Source organism: Oenanthe melanoleuca, chromosome 3, assembly GCF_029582105.1.
Source record: "Oenanthe melanoleuca isolate GR-GAL-2019-014 chromosome 3, OMel1.0, whole genome shotgun sequence".
In the NCBI taxonomy this organism is placed as follows: Eukaryota; Metazoa; Chordata; class Aves; order Passeriformes; family Muscicapidae; genus Oenanthe; species Oenanthe melanoleuca.
Window position 1 is genome coordinate 6365903 of NC_079336.1, and position 22324 is coordinate 6388226.

The 22324-nt window shown below is 41.6% G+C and overlaps 1 protein-coding gene across 1 annotated transcript in view; it reads right to left on the bottom strand.

The window, feature by feature from the left end:
• LOC130251671 (protein eva-1 homolog C-like) overlaps positions 1–22324 on the bottom strand; it is a 199308-nt gene that overhangs the window by 132923 nt on the left and 44061 nt on the right. The window contains exons 2-3 of the mRNA XM_056488501.1: positions 10622–10836; positions 438–561 (exon numbers count right to left, since the gene is read on the bottom strand). Of these exons, the coding sequence (XP_056344476.1) occupies positions 438–561; positions 10622–10836 (339 nt within the window). The remainder of the gene's footprint in view (positions 1–437; positions 562–10621; positions 10837–22324) is intronic.

A 22324-nucleotide genomic window follows, 5' to 3' on the forward strand; every position in this document is an offset into this window, starting at 1 on the left:
GAGCCATTAAAAGCTGGTTTCTGGCATGGCTGGGCAGGTGAGGTTCTGTCACACCACCATCACCAGGGCTGCCTGAGGCTGCCAGGAGGGGCTGGCAGAGAGGGGACAAGTCCCACTACTCCACCAGGACAGGAGGGAGGATGCAGGTGGGGCCAGGAGGAACCCACCACTGACAGCATGAGCTTAACACTGGCAAAGGCTGGCACTGGCACCTGCAGAAACACTCTGAACTCTGCTGGCAAGCAGGAGACAGAGCAGGAGCATCCCAGGAAGGCAGCAAGTGATGGGGAAAGGGGAAATGCTCCACACTGGGAGTTCTCTTACATTGAAAACAGAGGTGGGAGGGAACAAGAAGTCCTAGAAGGTCTCTCTGGTGAGTATTAAGCATGAAAATGAGCTCTCAGCAGAGCAAACAGATTTGATAGAGAAACACTTACTTGGCCTGCACTTGTACCACACGAGGAGGTACTTGCTGGTCCCGGGGCACGGGTCCGTCCCGAACAGCCGGCTGTTGACGAGGAACTGGCAGCTCCGCCTGTCCTGGCACTCATCCAGCATCTTCTGCAGCCGGGATAGGCACAAGAAACAGAGAAACAAAAGCACTTCAGTGTCCCCACTAAAGGGAAGGTCACACAGAGACAAACTGCAGGAAGGCAAGGCCATCCTTGCACATCCATCCACCACCAGCCCTGGCAGGAGAAAGGGATGATGCTCAACACAGCAGGTACCACAGGAGCCACGGACTCAGCGCTCCTTGCACTGTTTTAGGAGCAGGTTTCCATCCCCTGGCATGGGAGGGATGGAATCCTTCCCCAAAGGAAGGATTTGCACTGGGATGGTCACAGGGATTTTAGAACACTTGCATGTCATTTAATCATAATATAACACAGTACAATCCCAGGAATAGCAGCTTTGGGGACATGGATCCATCTTGATAAAAGTAAAAACTCAAAGTCTGCCACCACCAAGCTGCTTTAGATTTCTCTGGAGATACACAATTTCAAGACAGCTCTTGTCTCAGTTATATAAAAACTGGTATAAATATATACATAAAAAGCTGGTATTCCAATAATTAATAGTTGTGGTGGGAACACTGTTATACAGCCAACTGAGTCAGTTTTTAATAAGGTTCATTCCTCTTCCCCCATGATTATTACATTCTTTCAGCTACTCAGGAAGGGGCTGAGGTTCTCTCACTACTGGCATTTTGGGTCCTACCCCCTTTTCTGCTTTTCCTCTAATGCTTGCTCCCCACTCCCCCATTCATAACACTCACAAAAACTCCATCTCAGAATCCACAGGGGCAAGACATTCTGTCTCCTGCTAGAAAATAGCTTCATTAAGGAAGATTAATGATTTCTTTTAACCCTGTGATCCTCTAAAGCAGTGGGAGGGGGGAATATTATTGAGTGGGGCAGTAATTAAGTTTTAAATTCATCTGGATGGCTGGGGTGGTATTTATGTACTCCTGTAGAGCCCCTAAAGCGCTAAAATTACCATAATGTTTGCCTGACACACATGAACCTGTCAGAGCATTTTGAGACCACAGAGAGAGGTAATCCACCAGCCTCGTTAAGTCCCTGGGATACAGAGCTGTGAATTCCAGCCCCAAAACAATTAATTTTCACTTGCAAGGAGGCACTGGAAAATCCTTTCTCAGAAATTCCCCTAGGCTCCCCTGGTCTCTTTTGTCTTCTCTCTGTTCACTTTTCTTACACCCACCTCGATATTTGGGCTTTCCCACAATCTTCTCCCTGTGCCATTAACATAAAGGCTGTTCCTGCTCTACCATGTGCCACCCAAACCAATTTTCTCTCTGCTTCAGTGACTACTTTCTATCTTTGAGTTCTCCCTGAATGCAATATATAGAATCTTTAGCATTATAACTCTGAATGTCACGCTCTGAACAACAGCTGTTCCAGTTTCAAGTGCAATTTGAAGCTGCCTTATTTGCGGTTGCTCATAACTTCCTAAAGCTTTCACCTTTTGGGCTGACACATGCAGGAATTCATGCTTGCCTCAAGTCTGACCTTTATTTTAAAGTTCAAACCAAAACAATCCAGGCCTTTTCCAGCAGGCAGAGAACATATGCTGTTGTTTTCCATTTAGGTAATAAAATGCAGGCATTTCGTTTAAAAATACAGGATTTAGGATGGAAAGGCTGAGAGATGAACACTGAAGGAGGTGCCTGGGAGCATTAGCCCCAGCTTGACCATCATGTTAAAATGCAGAGAAACAGCATATTCTTTCCTCTAGGCTCATAAGGGCTGGCTGCTCACTCAGCATGTGAAATTTAATTTAATGCAAAATCCAGTGAGTTGCAAAGGAATTTAAGCGATGATCCAGCACAGATATCTCTTTTCATCTCAAAAAGCAAAGAGCAACTGAAACAATTCTGGAGGGCTACACATATGGAGAGAAATCATTGTGCACCTGAAAGGATTTTCTGGTAAGGGACAGCCATGCTTACACACAACTAGAACTAAGAATACTGAGCAAAGGAAAAGAAGCAGGACCCCAAATGTTTCCTTGCCCTCTTAGAGAAGCTTTCTCCCCTCAAAGGCAGTAGACTTGGGTTTTTTATCTACAAACCTGTTCACAGCAGACAGAAAAGAGTCTTCAACATTGTGTTATGGGTGCTATTAAAACCAGTTGGAAAATCTCCCTGGGTTTCAGAAAAGACTCAGCTATGCCAACAAGAAAATGACTTTGAAGTCCTCAGCTGAGATATCTCAGCAGCACTTGTACATCTGTGCTTAGGTTCAGCATCAAGAGTGAAGACAACAATTCAGTGACCTCAGAGAACCACAGGCAGCCTTCAGGCAGTGTCACTTTGCCTCAGCTCTGCTCTAATTTTGGCAGCTCTTGCTTATTCCTTATACTCCACATAAGTGAAACCTCCTGAGTTTACTTCCTGTGGTATGCAAAGGGTGGAACAGGGCAGCAAAAAACAAAGCCTTAGGGAGAAATTTGTAACTAAATTAAGGAGCAAAAGTCATCCCTGACATTGTGAGACTAAAGAAAAAGGTGAAGTGTTCTTGGGTCTCAATATGCCATTTACTAATTTGTTGCAGTGTTTAGCTACAGTTCCAATTTAATTTGACAATAGCCATGACTCTGAGAAGTTTCATGGGGGAAAGAAATCAATATTTCCTTTTCATTCATGTAACTCTATTTTAGCTCACCCAAAGGGCAAAATTTTTCCTGAAAATATAAAAAAATCATTAAGATTTCTGATTTCCTGTACACTGTTTGAGTATTGTCGTATGCATAATGAAATATAACCATAAAGAGTAAAATAAATTTTTTAAAAATTCGACCCTCAGTGAAACACATCAGGAAAAAATGCAAAGAAAATTAGCTGTAGTTGATGGTCCATTTTCTTGATTAAAATTTTAAAAAATGTTGTTACACCAGTCTTAATGTTAACTTTAAAACTTGTACATAAAACTTTTACCTATCTTTGCATACACAGAAATTTTCTTTCCCACTGTTTTCATCAGTATGTGCTATGTACCAGCATTTTCTTAAACACTGTGCAGAACATGTGTGACCAGATGATGCCCCAGCTCCCTGCTGGGGTTCTAGTGTTTACCAGAAGCCAAGACCTTGGCTTTCTGGCCTCAGTCTCAAAAATCATACATCTAGGTAGCATCAGAGCTCTGGCAGATGTCAGATGTTTTTTCTGAAGTATTGAAGATGATCAGACAGACTAACACCAGGAAAGCTGGGAGTTCACTTGGTAGTGAGGGGATGCCTTGAGCTCACACGGGTTTTGCTCAATGGATGGAAAAATGTAGGCAATTTATTCTGTGTTTTCCTTGTTGTTCTGGTTGTCACTGTCTGCTGAAAAGGTGGGAAAACACAACCACAAAACCAACCAGAGAGAGGCCCACAAACAATCTGGACTTGTACAGAAATAGCAATAGGCCCACAGAACCATCCCTAACTGGGATGTACAATCAGCTCCTTATGTCTCCAAGTCTGGTAGATCTCTGACTAAAGCCAAATAAAGTCACCCCAGTTTAGATTATATTATAAAAATTACTCCAACTGAGGAAGGTGGAGGAGGAATTCAGGAATTCCTGTCTGGCATGAAAGGGGAGGGAAGACACATTAATTGCATTTATAATTGCATTACAGTGGTAAATCAGGCCTGAGGGCTGACAGCCAGTGCTCAGGAGGGAAGTTGTGGCTGTTTAAACCCATTCCATTCCCTGGCTCATGACTGAGCTAAGAAGCTGCAAGATTTAGAGGAGATAAGAGAACAAGAAAAGTGAACTCAAGTAAAACAAACACTAATCTAACCCCTGTGATTTATGCCCTGGATTAATCTCCCCACGGTGACCCAGGTCTTAAAGCAAGGGCAGCCTCAAGCTCAAAATCATGTCTTTCTAGTGGCCACTGCAGATGAAACACATTTCTCGTGCTCATTTTGTTGTGCTCATTAGCTAATTGCTTGTGCTCATTAGATAACAACCTTTTAAATGAGGAGCTGGATGTGAGCTCTGCAAGGAGGCCATCCCCAGCCATTCCCAAGGGCACGCTCGTTTTTAGCCTGTCTCTTCAAATCACTCTTCAAGAAGTGCTTCCCCTGCACACTTAAAATAAACCACAACTGAGCTTAACACCCAAGGCAATTAAACTCATCTCAGTCCTTGGTCCCCTGGAGCAGTCCATGGATTCAACACGCTTGGGGTGAAATTTTGGACCCATAGAAGCCAATGGTGAAACTCAAAGAGAACATGGCTTTGCCACAAGGCTGCTCCCTGTACAGCCTCCATCTTCAAAGGACCATAAGGATGACTGCAGGGCATGTCAGTCATGCATGAAATTACACAGAGGAGTCCTACTAAATAATTGCCCAAATTGTGTGTTGCTGGGGAGAGTAACTCAGAGAGCAAGCTGCATGAATGTATCAGAGTCATGGGCAGTCAAATGAAGATGGAGATTTGTACTAAGAACTTTATGCAAGAAGATCCCAGTAATTTTAAACGTTTTCAGGTCAAATTCAGTCCAAGCATGGCCATTATGGTGGAGTTACAACACTTATTTTGGTGCACCTCCAGAGTTTTTGCAACATGAAGAAGTAAATACAACAAATGAGGGAGCAGGAACTCTCCCTACAGCACAGTGCATTCATAATGGCTTCATGTCACATTTCATTTGAATTTTGGTACTCTTTTATGTACCCTTGAACACTGGTAATACTTTAAAACACACTATAAACTTAGTGCTTTCAACTTGAAAACTTATTTACAGGTCCTGTTGCTGGACACTGAACATTCATCTCTAAACATTCATGCAAATTACTGAAGTCCATGAAGCAAGAAGATTTTCCAAGAATCAGCAACAGGGAAGCACAGACTACAAGAGGAAGTGAAATCCATGCTGATGACATGCCTACCTGTGGTTTCATCAAGCCACCTTCCCAATCTGCTCCACTAGAAACTACTTCAGCTTTGCCCAAATTACTGTATTCCATCTGGGCATCACTTGAAGAGATCAAAGGCCCTGAATCCTCATCTATAGCAGATTTTAATGCATTACTATCTCTTATCACTCTCCCATGGACCTTGCAGTGCTCACAGCAGAGTCAGCAGGAGAAAACTATGCCTATCTATTTGGTGATTCACATAAACATTCCAGACTGTGAAATAAAGAACTGAAAACTGGGCACGCATTCCCTGTCACCAGCTCTGCTATGAGAGTACTAAATGCCAGCAGGACAGTAGAACAGACAGCAGTGGGCTGAGATGCTAAAACACCAGCAGGATTCACCAGTGCTCCTCTGGCAGGCCCTTGAAAGAGCCCAGAAACAGCAATTCACAAAGAGCAGCAACATGTTTGTCAAATAGAAGCACCTGATAAAAGCTGCATTACAAATATCACCTAATTAACATTACCCACATTTCCTAACAGTAGGAAACTTAATGTGTATGCAGGGTCAACTTCAAAGGGAGAGGAGGTCTAAGCTGAAGAAATACAAAAGGATGCATAACCAAAAGTCATGGGATTAAAGAAAGGGAAGGGAAAGCTTAAAACACAAAGTGGGAAAAAAAAATCCCTGGGAGAAACCATTACACTGTCAAGCAGGGTCTTAGTGGCAATGATGGAAGTTTAAATTTAGAGTAAACAAAGCATTAGGAGGCTTACACCCTGGGGAGCAGTCCTGCCTCATCAGGGAGACAGGCTGCACTGGCCACCTCTGCCTCCAGTGCCTCTTCTGCAGGACATAATCACTGTGCTCTGATGAGCTATTTCAGTCAAGCCAAAGATTTGAAAGACACAGCAATTTAGAGATTGCCTGTGACCTTTGCATCCAACAGTTCTACTTTCCAATAATTAGCTGGGGGAGCCACTTGCCAGAGAGTTCTATTTCTTATATCTTAAGCAAGATTCATAAATGAAACTGTACTGGTTCTGTGATTTTTTAACAGCAACTTTGACAGTCCAGTAACCTCTTCTGGATGCTGAGCTCACTGCTCACCATCCTCTGCAAAGTGACTAATATGGTCTGAAAAGAGTTGCCCACACTGCTCTTTAGTTCACTGACATTTTTGAGACTGAAACATTCCTTAATCAAACTGCTAGAAACAGGAGTTTTAATATTATGTGCAATATAACAATGGGTTATCCTCCCAGTGGTACTGATGACCATGATTCTTCCTTTCTACCAATTTCTTCCTTCTTTCCCCCTGACCATCATCATCTTATAGATGTGCAGTCAGGAGAAAGGGCCCTTTCTCATTCCTGTTGAGGCCACTTAGGGCTGTGACATCAGTGGGACCATGCAATATCTGGTTACTGAACATGTCAGGAGCCATTGTCCTTTGCCTGCCAAGAAAGCTGAAGCAGTTGGGAACGTTTCCTTTTACTTGGTATTTTACTTTTAATCCAGAATAACTAGGGAAAACAAAATCCACTTTGGAAACAGCAACACCAGCCCTCTCTTTTTGTGATCAACAGCTGGCCTCTGCTTTGAGAGTCATTTCTGGAAAGTTTATCTCATCTTTCCATCACCAAAGAGGTCAGCTCCCTTTTGATTCTTTAATTTTGTTTGTTTGTTTGTTTGTTTGTTTGTTTTACAAAAACCTTTCTGGAGGATGAAAATTTTAAAAAAGGGGAGGAAGAGTTCAGGGACTCCTGTGGTCAGCATGCAAGGAATCTGCTCCCTTTTGTAGGGCTGCTGGAGCAACAGGAGATGGTGGCAGCAGAGGTGTCCTGTCTCTTGCCCAAAGGACAAAAGGAAATACCACATCAGCAGCACTAGTGATTCTTGTCACCAAGGACTGGTTGTCCTGGAGAGTGTTGAAAGAGACCCAGGGCACAGGCCATGCCCAGAGGCCCTCCCAGATTAGCTAATCTTTCTAAGGGGAGTCAGGATTCCACTCCAGAGCACCTTCCAAGCACAGTTCCTCTTGGGCAATGAGTGACACAGTAAAATATTGCCCTTGAAAGAGCATCTATCTGCTGATTTCAGTACCTGTGCATATGAAGAGAGAAGTTAGCCCTCAAGGTCTTTGATAAATTTCAGGGGGCAAAAGCACAACAAATTAAGTGGCTCTCCAGGGCTTTCTGTTTTCTTTACAAATAAGCTGTGGTTTTATTTTCTGCCAATTTATCAAAATGAGAAAAATGCAGGTAATCAGCTGTAAAGTGTAATATAGTTTTCTGGTAATAAGCAATCATTTTAGCTAACCATTAGACATTCTTCCATACAGACCTAGAGTGGTTCACTGCTGAAAACAAGTGGCATCAGAAGTACTGATCCAGAATTCATCCTTCCAGTACATAAAGGGGGTTTACAAGAGGCTGACAAGAAGGGTTTGCAGTCATTCAACAAGGGGGAAAGGTCTTGAGGTGAAGAAGGGTAAGTTTAGATTAGATATTAGGAAGAAATTCTTTACTCAGAGCATGGTGAGGCACTGGAACAGACTGCCCAGCTCTGGCTATGCCATCCCTGGGAGTGTTCAAGGCCAGACTGGATGGGGCTTTGGGCAGCCTGATCTAGTGAAAGGTGTCCCTGCCCATGGCAGGGGGATGGAACAAGATGATTTTTAAGGTCCCTTCCAATCCATTCTATGAATCTGTGATGATTCTACAAATGTCCAAACTCTTTGTGCATTTGTAAAGCTCCCACTGAATCTGACATTACAGGGTTAGAATAACAGAAATGTGTAGTCTGAGGTCTACACTGGGTCACTGCCTTAATGTCTTATACATACTCTCCTGGTGGTCTGCAAACAAAAACAAGTGACTAAAGCAAGGAATCCTGGCAGCCAATCACACAAAGCTGAATTAGTAGTGGTTCTCTCAGTATAATCAACTCCTTTTTTTCCCTTTTTAACATAGAAACAATGTCTGAACTGGACATTTACAGTGGAGAGAGATTGTAAATGGGAGTTTACACTCACAGCTAGTGTTTGCAGGGAACAGAGTCAATAAATGTCCCTCACACTCCCTCCAGACCCCTCTCCAGAGAAGCAGCAAATTTATACAGTCATGGGTTTGATTAGACACAGTGATTTTATATACTTAGTTATGAAGGGTTTGGTTTGGCTGACTTTTTCAATTACTGACAACCAGAATATATACACAATTGCTCCTGCCTGTAGCAGCCATATATCTGAGTTGCAAAACCACAAAAATACATGCAATTTCCTTGTCTACAGCTTTCCAATTTTCCTATACACATGCATTTCCTACCAGTGAGCTGCAGGCAGCTTGCCATTCAGCTTGTGGAGTTCCTGGCTTGCCCTTCAGAGGCCTCACCCCCTCCAGAACTGAGAGAGGAGATGAGATTCATCTCTGGCATTCAGACTCATCCTACCTTGGACAATCACAACACGTGGAGGGATCAAAGCCACATGTGGGGCACCAAAGAGGCTGTGAATCTCCTTAAAAAAGACTTAGGGAATTGCCAAAGGTGTTCCAAGAAATTTGTGGCAGAAGAGAGAATGTCAGCTGGATTCCCAGCACATCTGCATCCACAGAAATGGGTTAATAATAGTGGTTTGGTCTCAGTCATGTAACAAAGGTACTGCACAAGGGATCTGCTGCAGGACTACCTACAATTCTCACTCTGATAAACAGGGATTGGGAATTGCAACCCACCTAAATATTGAAGGCATAGCTAATGGGGAACAGGTTTGAGGACATAAAAAACTAAGAGGCAAGTAAGGATTTCTTTTCAATTCCTCCTACACATAAACCATTAAATGGAAAGCCTAGGGTAATATCTTCCCTCTTCTCAAGTTCTTCCAGATGCTTTAAGTGGGCCACTCACCCACAAGGGTTGAGGCGATGCTCATAGCCATCAATCACCTTGGTAAATAAAATGTTGCAAGTAAATTTTTCAGAAAATCAATAAAAGAAGGGAAGGCTAGCCTCTGCCAAAGCTTTCTCTCCATGTTCTCCCAATCTAAACAACACAACTGCCTCTCATCTGTTTCATTATGAACTCATGTTATCATATCTGGAAAACCTTCCACTGATAAGGACCATGTCCTCCCATACTACAGCTCAGTCCTTTGCTGTGCAGTGGAAGTGTCATGAGGGCAACTTCAAATCTGTCAGCTTAAGGGTTACACTGCAGCCAAACACCAACCTTCTGCAAATTCTTGAGAACTTACCACTGGCATTTGGAAGCCAAAGCACTCACATCAACTTTTTAAAAATGCTGTAAATGTCTCTTAAAAACCCTGGATGCAAAAGCGAGAAGTGGTGTGGAAAACTCTGGCCTTTATCCAAATTATAAAAGAAATTACTCACTAACCCTGTAGGTTCATTAATCTAGTCTGCTATAAATTTTTATTATGATTTATTATTGATTCTAAGCCATAAACACACTGGATGACTGAGAGCTTTGCCCAAAAGTTTTCACAGTTGCAAATCCGGCACTTGGAAAAACTTGTGCTTGCTTCAACGCCCAGGAGCAGACCCTATTCATCTCAACAACATCAGCCAACTCATGTTTCTAATTTTAGTTGTTCCTACTGGCAGTTGAGTAACACTGGCACCTTCCAAATAATCCTTTGGTTTCTTGACGTCATATGTGCTCTTGGGACGATACACAGAGACAACTTTCCCTGCACAAATGGTCAGAGCTGATTAACTACTGGGGGATGTTATGAGTTTAAGTGATCTATGACCACTTACAGTGGCCTAAGAGCCAAATGAGTCACAAGAAGTAAAGCCAAGGATTCTCTCTGGGTTTCAAGTTACCAAAGTAAAAGCCTCTTGAATCTAAAGCAAAAAGAATGCTACAGTGATTTCTGAATGTGTTGAAAAAGCTAATAATTGGGAAGGAAAACTATAAAAATAATGCTCTTCAAACCCAGTCAAACATAATGCAGTCCTGAAATGTAACTCTCCCTCAACCACATTCCTGAACTGTTACTTACTAGAGTTGCAGGAAAACTAAGAAATTCACCACCAAAATTTAATTCAGTCCTGTCTAAACTACAAGGATGAATTATCCACTAGGCTCTGTGAGATGTCAGAGCTCCTGTGCTGGGTAGCCCTGCTTAAGACAGGTCTGTGCAGCACCAACACTGAGAGCTGCTGCCTGGCCAAGGAAAGGTGAAGTTCAAAATTAAGAAATGCATTTTAACAATACCTGAAGAGAAGTGCCAACTGAACAGGCAACATCTTCTTTAATTAAAGTTGCATAGGAGTGGGGATAGCGAGAAGGACACAGCTGATGGCTTGGTACAATTCGGCCATAAAAGGAAGACTGGATGCTGATGGTGGTTCTGTGGGGACATCTCAGGGACACATATTCTCCATCACAGGCATGGTCAGTGTAATTCTTTAGTACCTGTGATATGTAACCTGCAAAAACCATGACATAAACCATCATTAGTGAAAGGTAGTAAGCATTTAGATGATTTACAGCAGTGCAGCCAACAAACACAAAAGGACAGGCAAGTGAGGGATGCAGACTTTATTATTCATCTCACAAAGGTGCAAAGGAGAGACACAATGACAGGGAGATTAGGGACACTTGGTGATTTGGCCTTCATATGTTTCATATTTTTAGTGGAAGCAACATTTGGATGCTCTAAACTCTTAGTTGAATCATACAACTTATTTAATCAGCATATCTGTCAAGTTTACAGGAAATGCAGCTGAGCCAAACTCATCAGTTACACTCAATCTTTTTGGCCCCCCAATACAAGACAGATTTCAATAAACTGGAGTGAGTACAGAAACCCACTAAAAAGGCTGGAAGCTGGAGCACTTGCCCTGTAAGAAGTGGCTTCTTTTGCCTGGAGAAGAAGAGACATCTTTGGGTGCAAATAACAGCAGCCTGCCAGTATCTACTCTGAGGTTATCAAAGAGGTGGAGCCAGGCTCTTCATGGTAGGAGAATGAGAAATACCAGGCACGATAAGAAACAAGAAAGTTTTAGACCAGATATATGGAGCAGCTCCTTCAGAGAGCACTCAAGCAGTGGAGCAGCTTGCCCAGAGAAGCTGTGCAGCCTAGATTATTGGAAGTTTTCAAGACAATACTGGATAAAGCCCTGAGCCACTTTGCCTGGTATTCTAGAACAGTAGGTTAGACTAGAGCAGAAAAGTCCCTTCCAACCTCACTTCTCCTATAAACCAATGATCATGGGCAAAAAGGCCCAAATGCAGAGTCACTAAGGGGAAAGTTGGGGTACAATTGAGTTGCATGAGGTCCCATTCCATCCCAGCACACCAGTCACATCTTTGATCATTATACACATTTTAATTCACATTATACCATTTTAATTCTTCTGGCTGAACCTTCTGTTCTAGGCCTTTGACACTTCCTCAGAGCTTTGATTCCTTTCTAATTCTACACAGTCACAATCTTTTTAGAAGGAAAACACTGCACAGAACCAAATCTCTCTCTCCTTGTTTCTTAGAGGATTATGTTACCCACTATAATAAAGTTTTTGACAAGAATAAAGCAGGGGACAGTCTCATTAAAATAACACTGAGTCAAAAGAGCTGATTACAGTCAGGTTGCCATGGGAGCTCCCAAACAATCCTAATTTTTCCACACTTGGGGAAGTCTCCATGTTACTGATACAGAGACATCCATACAGGGAACACTACAACATGTCCCGTGTCAGTGTCAGCCATGGTTACATTCAACCCCACAGATCTCCTCTCTGCAATGGGTTTGAAAAATCCCCTTCCCACTACTGCCAACCACACAAGCCTACAAACAGCCACAATGTCCCTGTCTTCCTCTTCCTCTGTGCAGGAAGACAGAGAGAGGACATGGTGGAATGACTGCTGCTATACTCTTAAGAGATAGAATAGAGAAAAAGCACAAAACAATTAAAGAAACAATCCCTGTGAAAATTCCTAAAAGGGAACATAAAACTTGTTTTTCAAAAATAATGTTTTTCAAAAATAATGTTCTCTTAGTGACCCATAATCACAGAATGATTTAGATTTTTACCTTTGCAAGTCACCTAGTCCAGCCTTCTGTTCAAAGCAGGGTCAGTTTAGTCCAGCTTTCCCAATCCTGAACATCCCCAAGGGTGGAGCCTCCACAACCTCTCTGAGCACTCTGTGCCAAAGCTTAACAACTATCACAGTGAAACTTTTCTGAGAGAAGACTGGTTCCATTTTGTCTATACCTTTAGGTGCTTTAAAACATAATTAGATCCCACTTTCCCAAGCTTTTTCTTCTAGATGACCCATATCCAGATATTTTACTGGGAATAGCTCTTCTTCCATGCCAACACCAAAACTTAATTCACAAGACCACTAGTCTCAACAAATTTCAAGGTGTCTAAAACAACTACAGTTACTATTCCTAAAGAAAACCAACATACAGTAGTTTAGCTTCATCACTCAAGCTACCACTCTGGAGGCTGGATTCTTTGATTTCTCTAAATTTTAGCCTGTAGTTCTTACTTAACAGTTCTGTTGCTCCAGTGCCTCGAGGTGTGTGCCAAATAAATATTTACTCAAATAAGCATATTAATTTCTAAGTCCCAAGGGCAGCATTTGCTCACAAGAAAAAAGCTAAGACACAGCCCCAGTTATCAGAGTGAGTGACAGGGCTGCATCATATCAGCAAAAAGCACTATTTAATTTAGTGCCTTTATCTCACTTGTTCAAGGAAGCACTCCAGGACAAAATGAACTACTGGGGTGGACCTCCTTCCCCAGCTGGTAGAATACATGCCCTGGGGGTGCTGCACACCTAGTCCTGGAATTAGTTCAGCTTTCTCCCTCAAAAGTAAAGCAGCTATGCAGGATGGCCAGCAGGGCAAGCAAACCAGAAATAGAATCAGAATACAACACAAAATATTGAAATGCACTTTCCATGCTGTTACTTCAGTGCATTAAGACTTTTCCCTTAGGCCACCCTATTAAGGAGCCAGAGAAATACAAGCAAAGTGCAGTCAAGACTCTTCTGTCTCCTCTGCATATTCAACTACCCTGTCAGAACAGCCTCCTACAGCATGCCTTTCATATTGCCAGTTCAGGATCAGGAAAGGTTTCAGCCCCTGCAATTAGTGCAGATCACTTGTTGAAACAGCTCCTTCCTCTCATCTTCCATCAGCAATCTCAAAATAACTTGAGTTCACTCAAGCTCAAGATATTGAAGGGATTGAATGCTTTGATGGTGACTGACTCATAATAAACAAAGCACAATGTCTGAAACTCTGGCTCTGACCACTGTCAGAGAGAAGATACTGAATTAGGCACAGGCATGGTCACAGAGGAGATGATGTTCTTCAAAGTGCAAAAGGCTGTAGAGAATTATTGCATTTTTTTTTTCTCTTTAAGAGTGTCAGATTTGTATTATTTCATTGGTAGTTCTTTTGAAAGTGTTGGCATTTCATTACCCATTGATTCATGGTTCAGTAACCCAAAATCTGAATTACTTTCAGCCCTTGTTGAATTTTTGGTAACAAGTCTCCAAGTAACTTTTATATACTTACATGTGATACCAGGGAGGGAACTACTGGGACTCTCTTTGCTGAATGAAATACTTAAACATGAAGCCAATGGCAGGTGTTTGATGGCACTTGCATACCAGGGTAAGACAATATTAGAGCTGGTGGTAATCTGGGCTTTTCTCTAAAAAATATGTATTTCATTTGAAAACATGGTAAAAGCAACAAAAAAATCTAGAGAACTAAGCCCATAAAACCTTTTTTAAATACTTTATGTTTTGAAAACCTGGGATAACAAAAACAATCTCAAAATGTTTTGGGGATAGCACTTATTTTTTCTTAAGGATTGTGCTAAGGATGTGGAATCTTTGACAGTGGGATTTCCTGCTTCCAAATTAAATCAATGTATAGAACTCCAGAGTCAAACGTTTCCTTAATTAAAAAAAAAAAAAAAACACTGTCACCACCAAAGCAGGGATTTACACTGGAGACAGAATAAACAACCAAAAGAAATGCATCACAAAAATGATAGAACACCTTTTCCTCAAAAAAAGAAGGAAATGTTCCCTTCAAATACCACTTGGAATTTATTTTTCCAAAGTGTGGGGTTTACCTGCTATCAGTCATCAGCAATTATTCTCCACTACTCACCAAACACAGTGTTTAATGCTGACTGTAACTTTATCCCACCCAGCAATGTCAGCTCCCAAGAATCATTTCAACCATTGCCTCTCCAGGAAATGATCAGTTGCAATTTAACAGTCAGTTCTAAATCCTAACACATATGGAGGAAAGAGAAACACAGCAGTTTCATACAGAATATCACCATTTTACAGGAACTGTAAACCTAAACATCCTCTTTTATTACTCTCATGGAGCTACAGCCCTTCCTTTTTGAAACCAAAGCAGCTGATGGAGCAGTTCACAAAAGCACAGATGGCATAAGAGCTTCCACCCCATCCAGAAGAAGGAAAATACAGCCTCCAGAATATGAAGGGGCTTTACAACAAGCCCAGAGAGGGACATTTAATGGGGGCACGAAGTGATAGGACAAGGCAGAATGGTTTTAAACTAGAAAAATCTCCTCTTAGAAAGAAATTCTTTACTGTGAGGGTGGTGAGGCACAGGCTGCCCCATCCCTGGAAATGTTCAAGGCCAGGTTGGACGGAAATTGGAGCAACCTGGGATAGTGGAAGATGTCCCTGAGTATGGCAGGAGGTTGGAATGAGATGGTCTTTAAAGTCCCTTCCAACACAAGCTGTTCTATGATTCCATGAGTCTATGAGTCTGTAACTGTTCTATGATAACAGCAGAGCACACAAACATTCATTCATATATTCCATTTAACCATGGATGTCTAAAACCAGCAAGTTCTCTTCTCCTGCTCCACTAAAACCAGTTCTAGTTTTGCTTGACAAGGCACAGAGCAAAGCACCAGCTTGCCATTCCTCAGAGCAGAGATTTTGTCTTTCACCAGGGAACATCTCTGTAGGAATGTGCTGGAAGAATAGAGACAATCACAATAGAACTAACTCTTTTTACAGTTTGGATGTGATCCAAAGCTTCTAATAAATTACAAGAAAATTCGAAGGATTCTAATGGTTAATGAACTACTACATATAATTAATGCCAGAGCTTCATAAACATCTGCATTGAGCTATATCCAAGCTATTGAAATGCCTTCTTAAAATATCCCATTTTGAGTTCTTGTGGTTACAAATACAAGAGTATATACATATCATAGAGACAAATCAACCTCTTAAAAAAATAAAAAATAAAAAAAGGACTTTATACTTAGAAATAAGCAATTTCCCAATATTTGAAACACATGGAGACACTGCAATTAACTAGTGAATTAAATATTCCCTTGTTACTGGTTGACACAGATTCTTTTATTTTTAATCCACTTATTTTCCAAATCCATATTGGTTTATTTCAGCATCTGCTGCCATTTTCTTCTTATTTCCTCACCTTCCTTGCAGATGTTATAGAGATAGAGATACTGAATGTGAACTAAAACTTTTTGCAGGAGATACCTTAATCAGATACTTTTCTGGAGTTCAGGCAGCCCCAAACCACACTGGTTTTCAGGCAGGCTATGGACTGGGGAATTTCAGCTTATTCTTTATGGGCAGAGCACTGATACTCGTAACATCTCACAGAAACAGTGCTGAGCCAGTGGAGTCGAGTGACAGCCACGAGGATGGGCCAACAGGGCTGAAATGTGACCCCAGGCAAGGCTTGAAGCCAGAGCAGGGAACTCAATTAATGCATTTCATACCAGGCATTACTGATAATCCTGTGGTTGTAGCAGTAAAAGCAGCTCTCTCAAATCACAGAGCAGCCCAGTACAGACAAGCAGGGTTTGTTTTGCTTTGTTACAAATGCTGGAGATTGAAATGTGCTATTACAATCCCTCTATAGAGAGCTTTGCTTTCAGTTCAGCTACTCCCCAAGCCTTTCACCTTTCAGATACCATACAGCTCTGAACAAACCTGAACATCTTGTAAGCATATTTAGGAAAATATTTTTATTTTAAGTCAATAGTTCCCTGCCCACTATCTGATTTTCTTGAAAGAAGAGTGAATTCAGAACTGCAGCTGAATGCCAACATTTCAAGGTTAAACAAGGTAAGGTTTTGTAAATGCTGATCAGTATTTTATAGGTCTCCCAAGTTTGTGTAGGGATGAGAAAGTACTAGAGGTTAGATTGGTGAAGGCAAGGGCTGACAGGAATAAAAACAGTCATTTTCAATTCTGCAGGCATGAATATTACACAGATACTATTGAGGATTATAGCTAATTATTCCCTTAAATTCCCTAGCTCTAAACTCCTACAAAATTTAATAAAACACTACAGCTTTTCCACAGACAGTTGGGATTACTCTGGAGAATTAAAAAAGCAACTCCAACTGCAAGTATTTTTGGTCTAGAACTTTAAACAATCAGTCTAAAAATTCAATACAAAAGATCTTTTTTGCTGTTTGACTATCATCTTAGATGATTTTCATTGACTATAGACTGTAAGTCCATAGTTTCTTGAGAGCTTACTTTTTTTTCTAAAACAAGTTTTCAAATACTTTACAGCTATGGAGATTTATTCTTTCTGAGGTTCCACATTTTGAAAAGACAAATAGAGGGGGGTTTTTTGTTTTGTTTTTAAGGTTTTTTTGGGGTTTTTGTTTGTTTGTTTGTTTGTTTTTTTAATGCTTGGATCAGGGAATATTTATCCTGGAAGGACCTCCTGCGGGTCACACAGCCCAAATTACTGCTTGGAGTAGAGTCAATATCAAAGTGAAATCAAGCTGCTCAGCACCTTTTTCAGGAATCCCAACAATAGGGATTCCCCAGCCTCTGAGCACCTCTACCAGGGCTACCACCCTTGTCATTCAAATTTTTTTCAATTTTTATTTTTTTTCAAATAAGTGCTCATAATTTCCCCCGGCACAACTCACATTTCTTGCCTCCTGCCTTGTTAGTTTGCACCTCTGAGAGAAGTCCAGTTTTGGTTTATATACAGCCATTTTCAGGAAGCAGAAGGAAGCATCTGGATCCTGCTTAACTTTCTCCTCTCCACCATTCCTCCTATGCCATGTGCTTCAGGTTCAAACTACCCTCCTGGCTCTCCACTGGACTCCCTCCAGTTTGTCAGAGTTTCTCCTACAATTGTTCACCAGTATCATGACTGGTGATTCACGTGTTGAGCATCCACTTTTTTGGATTTCAGGAATTTCTAAAAACACTCTTTTTTCCCTAGCTGCATAGCTGTAGGCAGCCACAATTTTGCAACAAAATTTGACAGTACAGAGAATTTGGTTGGAAGGCACTGCACCAGGACTTCACCAGCTTGCAATCCTCTCTTCAGCTACTTATTCCTGCTCCCTTGTTTTAGATCTAAGCCTCTTGCAGTGATTTGTGTACATGTGATGCATGGTGACAGCAAGCATAAGTGGAGCACAGGTCAGAGTGTCCATGGATGTGTCCTGCCAGCCACTGGAGCAAGAGATGGGTGCTCAGTGTGTGTAGGTACATCTGTGACCACTGCTATCAAGCTGGGCTGGCTGGCAAGTAGAATAAAAGCTTTGGGAGGCAGGTAAGAAAGCAGCCACAAGACAAATACTGCTGAGACCAGAGAGGCTTTGGGTTGTCTACAGGAGGTCCAGGACAGCTATGGGAAGAGCAGGAGTCAGCAAGAACACCCCTCTGCATGCTCCCATCTGTGTGAGGTGACTGAGATCACAGACCTGAGTGCTGCATGGATTCTCTGGGGCCAGATTTCAGAGGATCCACGTTGAATGCATGTGCATATTTCCTACTAACAGGCTTTCATGCTGCTCAGCTGGAGAAGGGAGCAGGATGAGGCCACTGGTGCTGTTTGTGTTTGTGGAAGCCAAGTGTTTCTGCCTGTGAGCCGAGTGATCTGCCTGACCCACCCACACTCTGTCAGGAACAGCTGCTCAGCACCACAGCTGCCTGCATCTGGGGACTAAAAATTCCATGTGTCTGTACATATGTGTGTGTGTGTGTGTGTGTGTGTGTGTACATAAGAAATATATTTATATGTAGACATATGCACACACACGTGTGTTAAAAAAACCAAGCAACTTTGCAGAATATTTTACTTAATTTAAGTCGCAGGAGAACCTGAGCCTCACTATAACTGAGGAGTTCATTTTTTGCAGCACTAAATTTCTTAGAATGCTTTGTTAGAATAGTGTCATAACTTCATAAATATTAATAGATTATATAAGCAATATGGTAGTGTTACAGCATTATAAATATTAATGTCTTGCTTTAATTGAAAAAAAGATCACTTGCAGTAGTATGTATTATGTGTCAAATGCATAAAGTATATTGCACATAATGCAATCAAATTTATAAAATACATCTTATAGCATAACCAGGTTGTCTTGGGAAGCCTTATGGGGTTTGTTCAGTACTCAGAGAATGAGAGCTGTGATTTTGAGAGAGATTTAGACTGTACTTCCAACAACCCCCAAAGGTCAATTCCGTGCACTGTGACAAGCTGGGCACTATTTCATTCCAGAGATACAGCTGCAGTAAGGCTTAAGGTCATCACTTTACAGCTGAGGGAGCTACATGGGTGATACTTCCTGAGCTGCTTCAACTGGCTCCTTCTCCTTGGCTCTCAACCAAGTCCTTTCCAAAACAGTCATCCCACACATAAATCACAGCACTGCTCACTCTGCCCTTGCACTGCATTCTAAGCAGCAATAAAGAACTTACACTATCGCAGCCATGCAGCTCCTCTAAATTAAGTTATAGCAGATTTATTTTATTCAAAGGACAGTTTTATCTAGGTGGTTTATATACAAGAGATTTTTAACAGCAAAACTACAGTGATATAATTAGTCTGCCATAATTATACCCATATAACACTTCATGATACATGCATGACTACTAATGCATCTTTCCTCATGAATAAAAGTCTCACTGGTGTTCATTTGGACTTGAATTTCCACAATAAAGTCCTTTTGATCCCATCCCTTCAGCTGATCAAATCTTATGAAAAATTCAACATTACAAAATTAAAATGCAAGTGTAGAGAGCCTAGCTAAGAAAAAAAAAAAAAAATCCCAAAGATTGCTGTCTTCCTGCAGCCAGGTTTAACTGCTCAAACATGATCTGTTCCCATATCCAGCTTTTCCTAGAAGCATCACAATGTCTCAGGGCAAGAGACTGATAACTGTTTTGCACCTTCTGGTCCAGACACTAAAATTCCTGAAATCAAATTTGTGTCATCTGCCACCTCTACCTCCTTCAAATCCCTTCTTGGGCCCTCAGCTATATCAGAAGCCAATACTGGCAAGCACAGTGCCTGGCAGCAGCCCCCTTGTGCCAAATTAATGAACTTTTTTTCTTTATATTTTTTTATCTCTAGTATTTAGAAAGCATAGGATTTACCAGTCCACCACGTACCAAAGAAAATTTGGTCCCAAGTCTTCTCCAGAAATAGGAAATATTTGGCATCTGTCATGAAACCAGACTATGCTAATCTCTGGTAAGGTCTGTAACAGCTCCTTCATGTCACCACAGAGTGTGACAATGAGAGATAGAGCAGCAACTTGGGAAATTTGGAAATGGACCAATTTCACCAAAACCCAGGCTTTCATCATTGCAAACACAGAGAGCAAGTTTTTGTTTTGCCCCAGAACATGCAGCAAGGGGGCTTTAAACCAGCCATTCTGTAACTGTGAGCCTCAGCAGAGCTACAGCAGATACAGATGTTCCTAAAATCAGCCTGGCCTTTGCCCACAGCTTTACTGGGAGTGACAGGGAAGTATCCTGCTACCACTCAAATTAATAGAAAGCTTTTGCATAGCATATCACACCGGGACAAAGAAAGTGGTTATTTGACCATGCAAGTGACAGACAAGACTTTATGCACAATGACCAATTCTTTAAGCACATCCAGAACTCAGCCATGACAATCTGACAAGGACTAAGAAACACCAACACTGAATAAGCAGGTTTCTGCCCATTCAGTATAAATTATTCTGACAAGACTATGAGACCAGGGCAATGGCAGATTTATGTAGACTGGGGTAAATGGCAGGAGGGAAGGCAAAAGTGCATAACCCCATGGGAGCTGCTGCTAAAGCCATCACAAGCAGATGTGAGTGCTTTGCACACAGTGCCAGGAGCCACTTCTGGGGCTCTCAGAGTGACCACACATCCCTGAAAAATGTAGATTTCAACTGGCAGGTGAAAACGTTGAGCAATTCTTGTGATCCCAGGGAACAAATCTGAAATCCTGTTACCTTGCATGAAATAATACAGTGTGACTTACATGTGCAAATACCAACTCGGCAGGGAAGAGTTTTCCTACAGGAAAATTCTTCCAATCAGGCTGTAGTCTCCCCCCACTGATTTTAAAAAGCAGTTCAGCACTGCGATGGTCATTTTTATTAGAAATTTTTTTTGCCTTGCAAACTAAAATTCAAGGCCTCTCTCATTTGGTGCTGTGCAATGATAGGTAGGGTTGGCAAACTCCACACTTGGGGAGGTCAATCCACTGGATTGCTTTTCCACCTGGTAATTTTTCCAGTGAAAAAGCAGAAAATTTTGGGGGATAATGACAAATCACAGGTTATGTTGGGAAGGGCAGCTATTACTCACAGACATACAGCATGAACTCTTCTGAGACACTGCAGAGAACCCACATTTGTGATTTCCCTCCAGACTAGAGACCTTGTGCTTAATTCTCCCAGAACTCACCTCCCAAGACAATACAAAAATTAGGCAAAATCTTGTTTCCAGCACTGGGATTTTCACATCTCCCTTTTCCTTCTGCTTTACATTCCATATTTTATTTATTCTTATTGAGGGTAGATTTGTCAAATTTAATGAAAGCAACAGCTCTGAAACAAACTTGCATCCTTTTCCCCAGGACCTGCAGTAAGAGCTATGATGCTGCCCTCTGCATGACCTTTGCCTGTGAAATGCATATTTCTCTTTGCTTTGGCCAGGCCTTGGCAGCTTTATGAAACCCAAGAGAGGAAAGAAAATGAGTAGAGACTGAGACAAGATAGAAAAAGCTAAACAGTGAAAGGATAAAGCAGAGTAAGGGAAAAAGAAGGAAATTAAAAAGGGAAAACAAAAGAAGACACAGGTTAGAGTAGACATACAAAAAGAAAAATCTCTTTCTCTTTTGTCAATTGGAAGTGGGGTCTCAGGAGCTTATCCTGACAGCAAGAATCAGCTGGAAGGATTGTGGAGACTGGGTCACTTGAAACTGGAGGAACAGAGAGCAGACTTAAAATAGTAAAAAGGAGAAAAGATAAAGATTTTGTGCAAGATTGTCCATGTAAGTGACCTGTCCTTATGTTCTCATGTGGTCTATTATTTCCAAATCATACCTGTTTGCAAAAAGGTGAAAAAAAATCCAGGAAAATATGGGAGCTCAGAGAGGCAGTAAAAAGAGGGGGGTAAAAAAAATAAATAAAAAAAAAGGAAGATTAAAAAGTCAGTTTTCATAAGTTAATTATTCTAATAATAATTTCTGATGTGCTCTGTCTCTGATGACCTGGCTACAAACCTCAAGTACTGCCTTAACAGAATATGCAATGTGCTGCATCTGCCACAACCAGGCAAAACTGCCAGATCAGCATCTGCTGTTTAAGCCATTGACTTTAGCCAAGAGGAAATTTATTATTCACCAGCAACTGGAAAACTTTAAGCCATGATAAATGTTGTCAGGATAGCAGGAACGATGATTTCACAGGTAAATTGCTCTTTTATTGATATAAACAATACTATCAATAGACAGGCATCTTGAGCATCAGCAGTCCAAGCTGTAACACTGCCCAGGCAGCCTGAAGTCACCTAACCCCAAGTTACCACATGTTCCTCCTGGGAAAGACAGGAAATGAGCACTTGGGAGTAAAGGCAGGACCATCTCTGTACCTT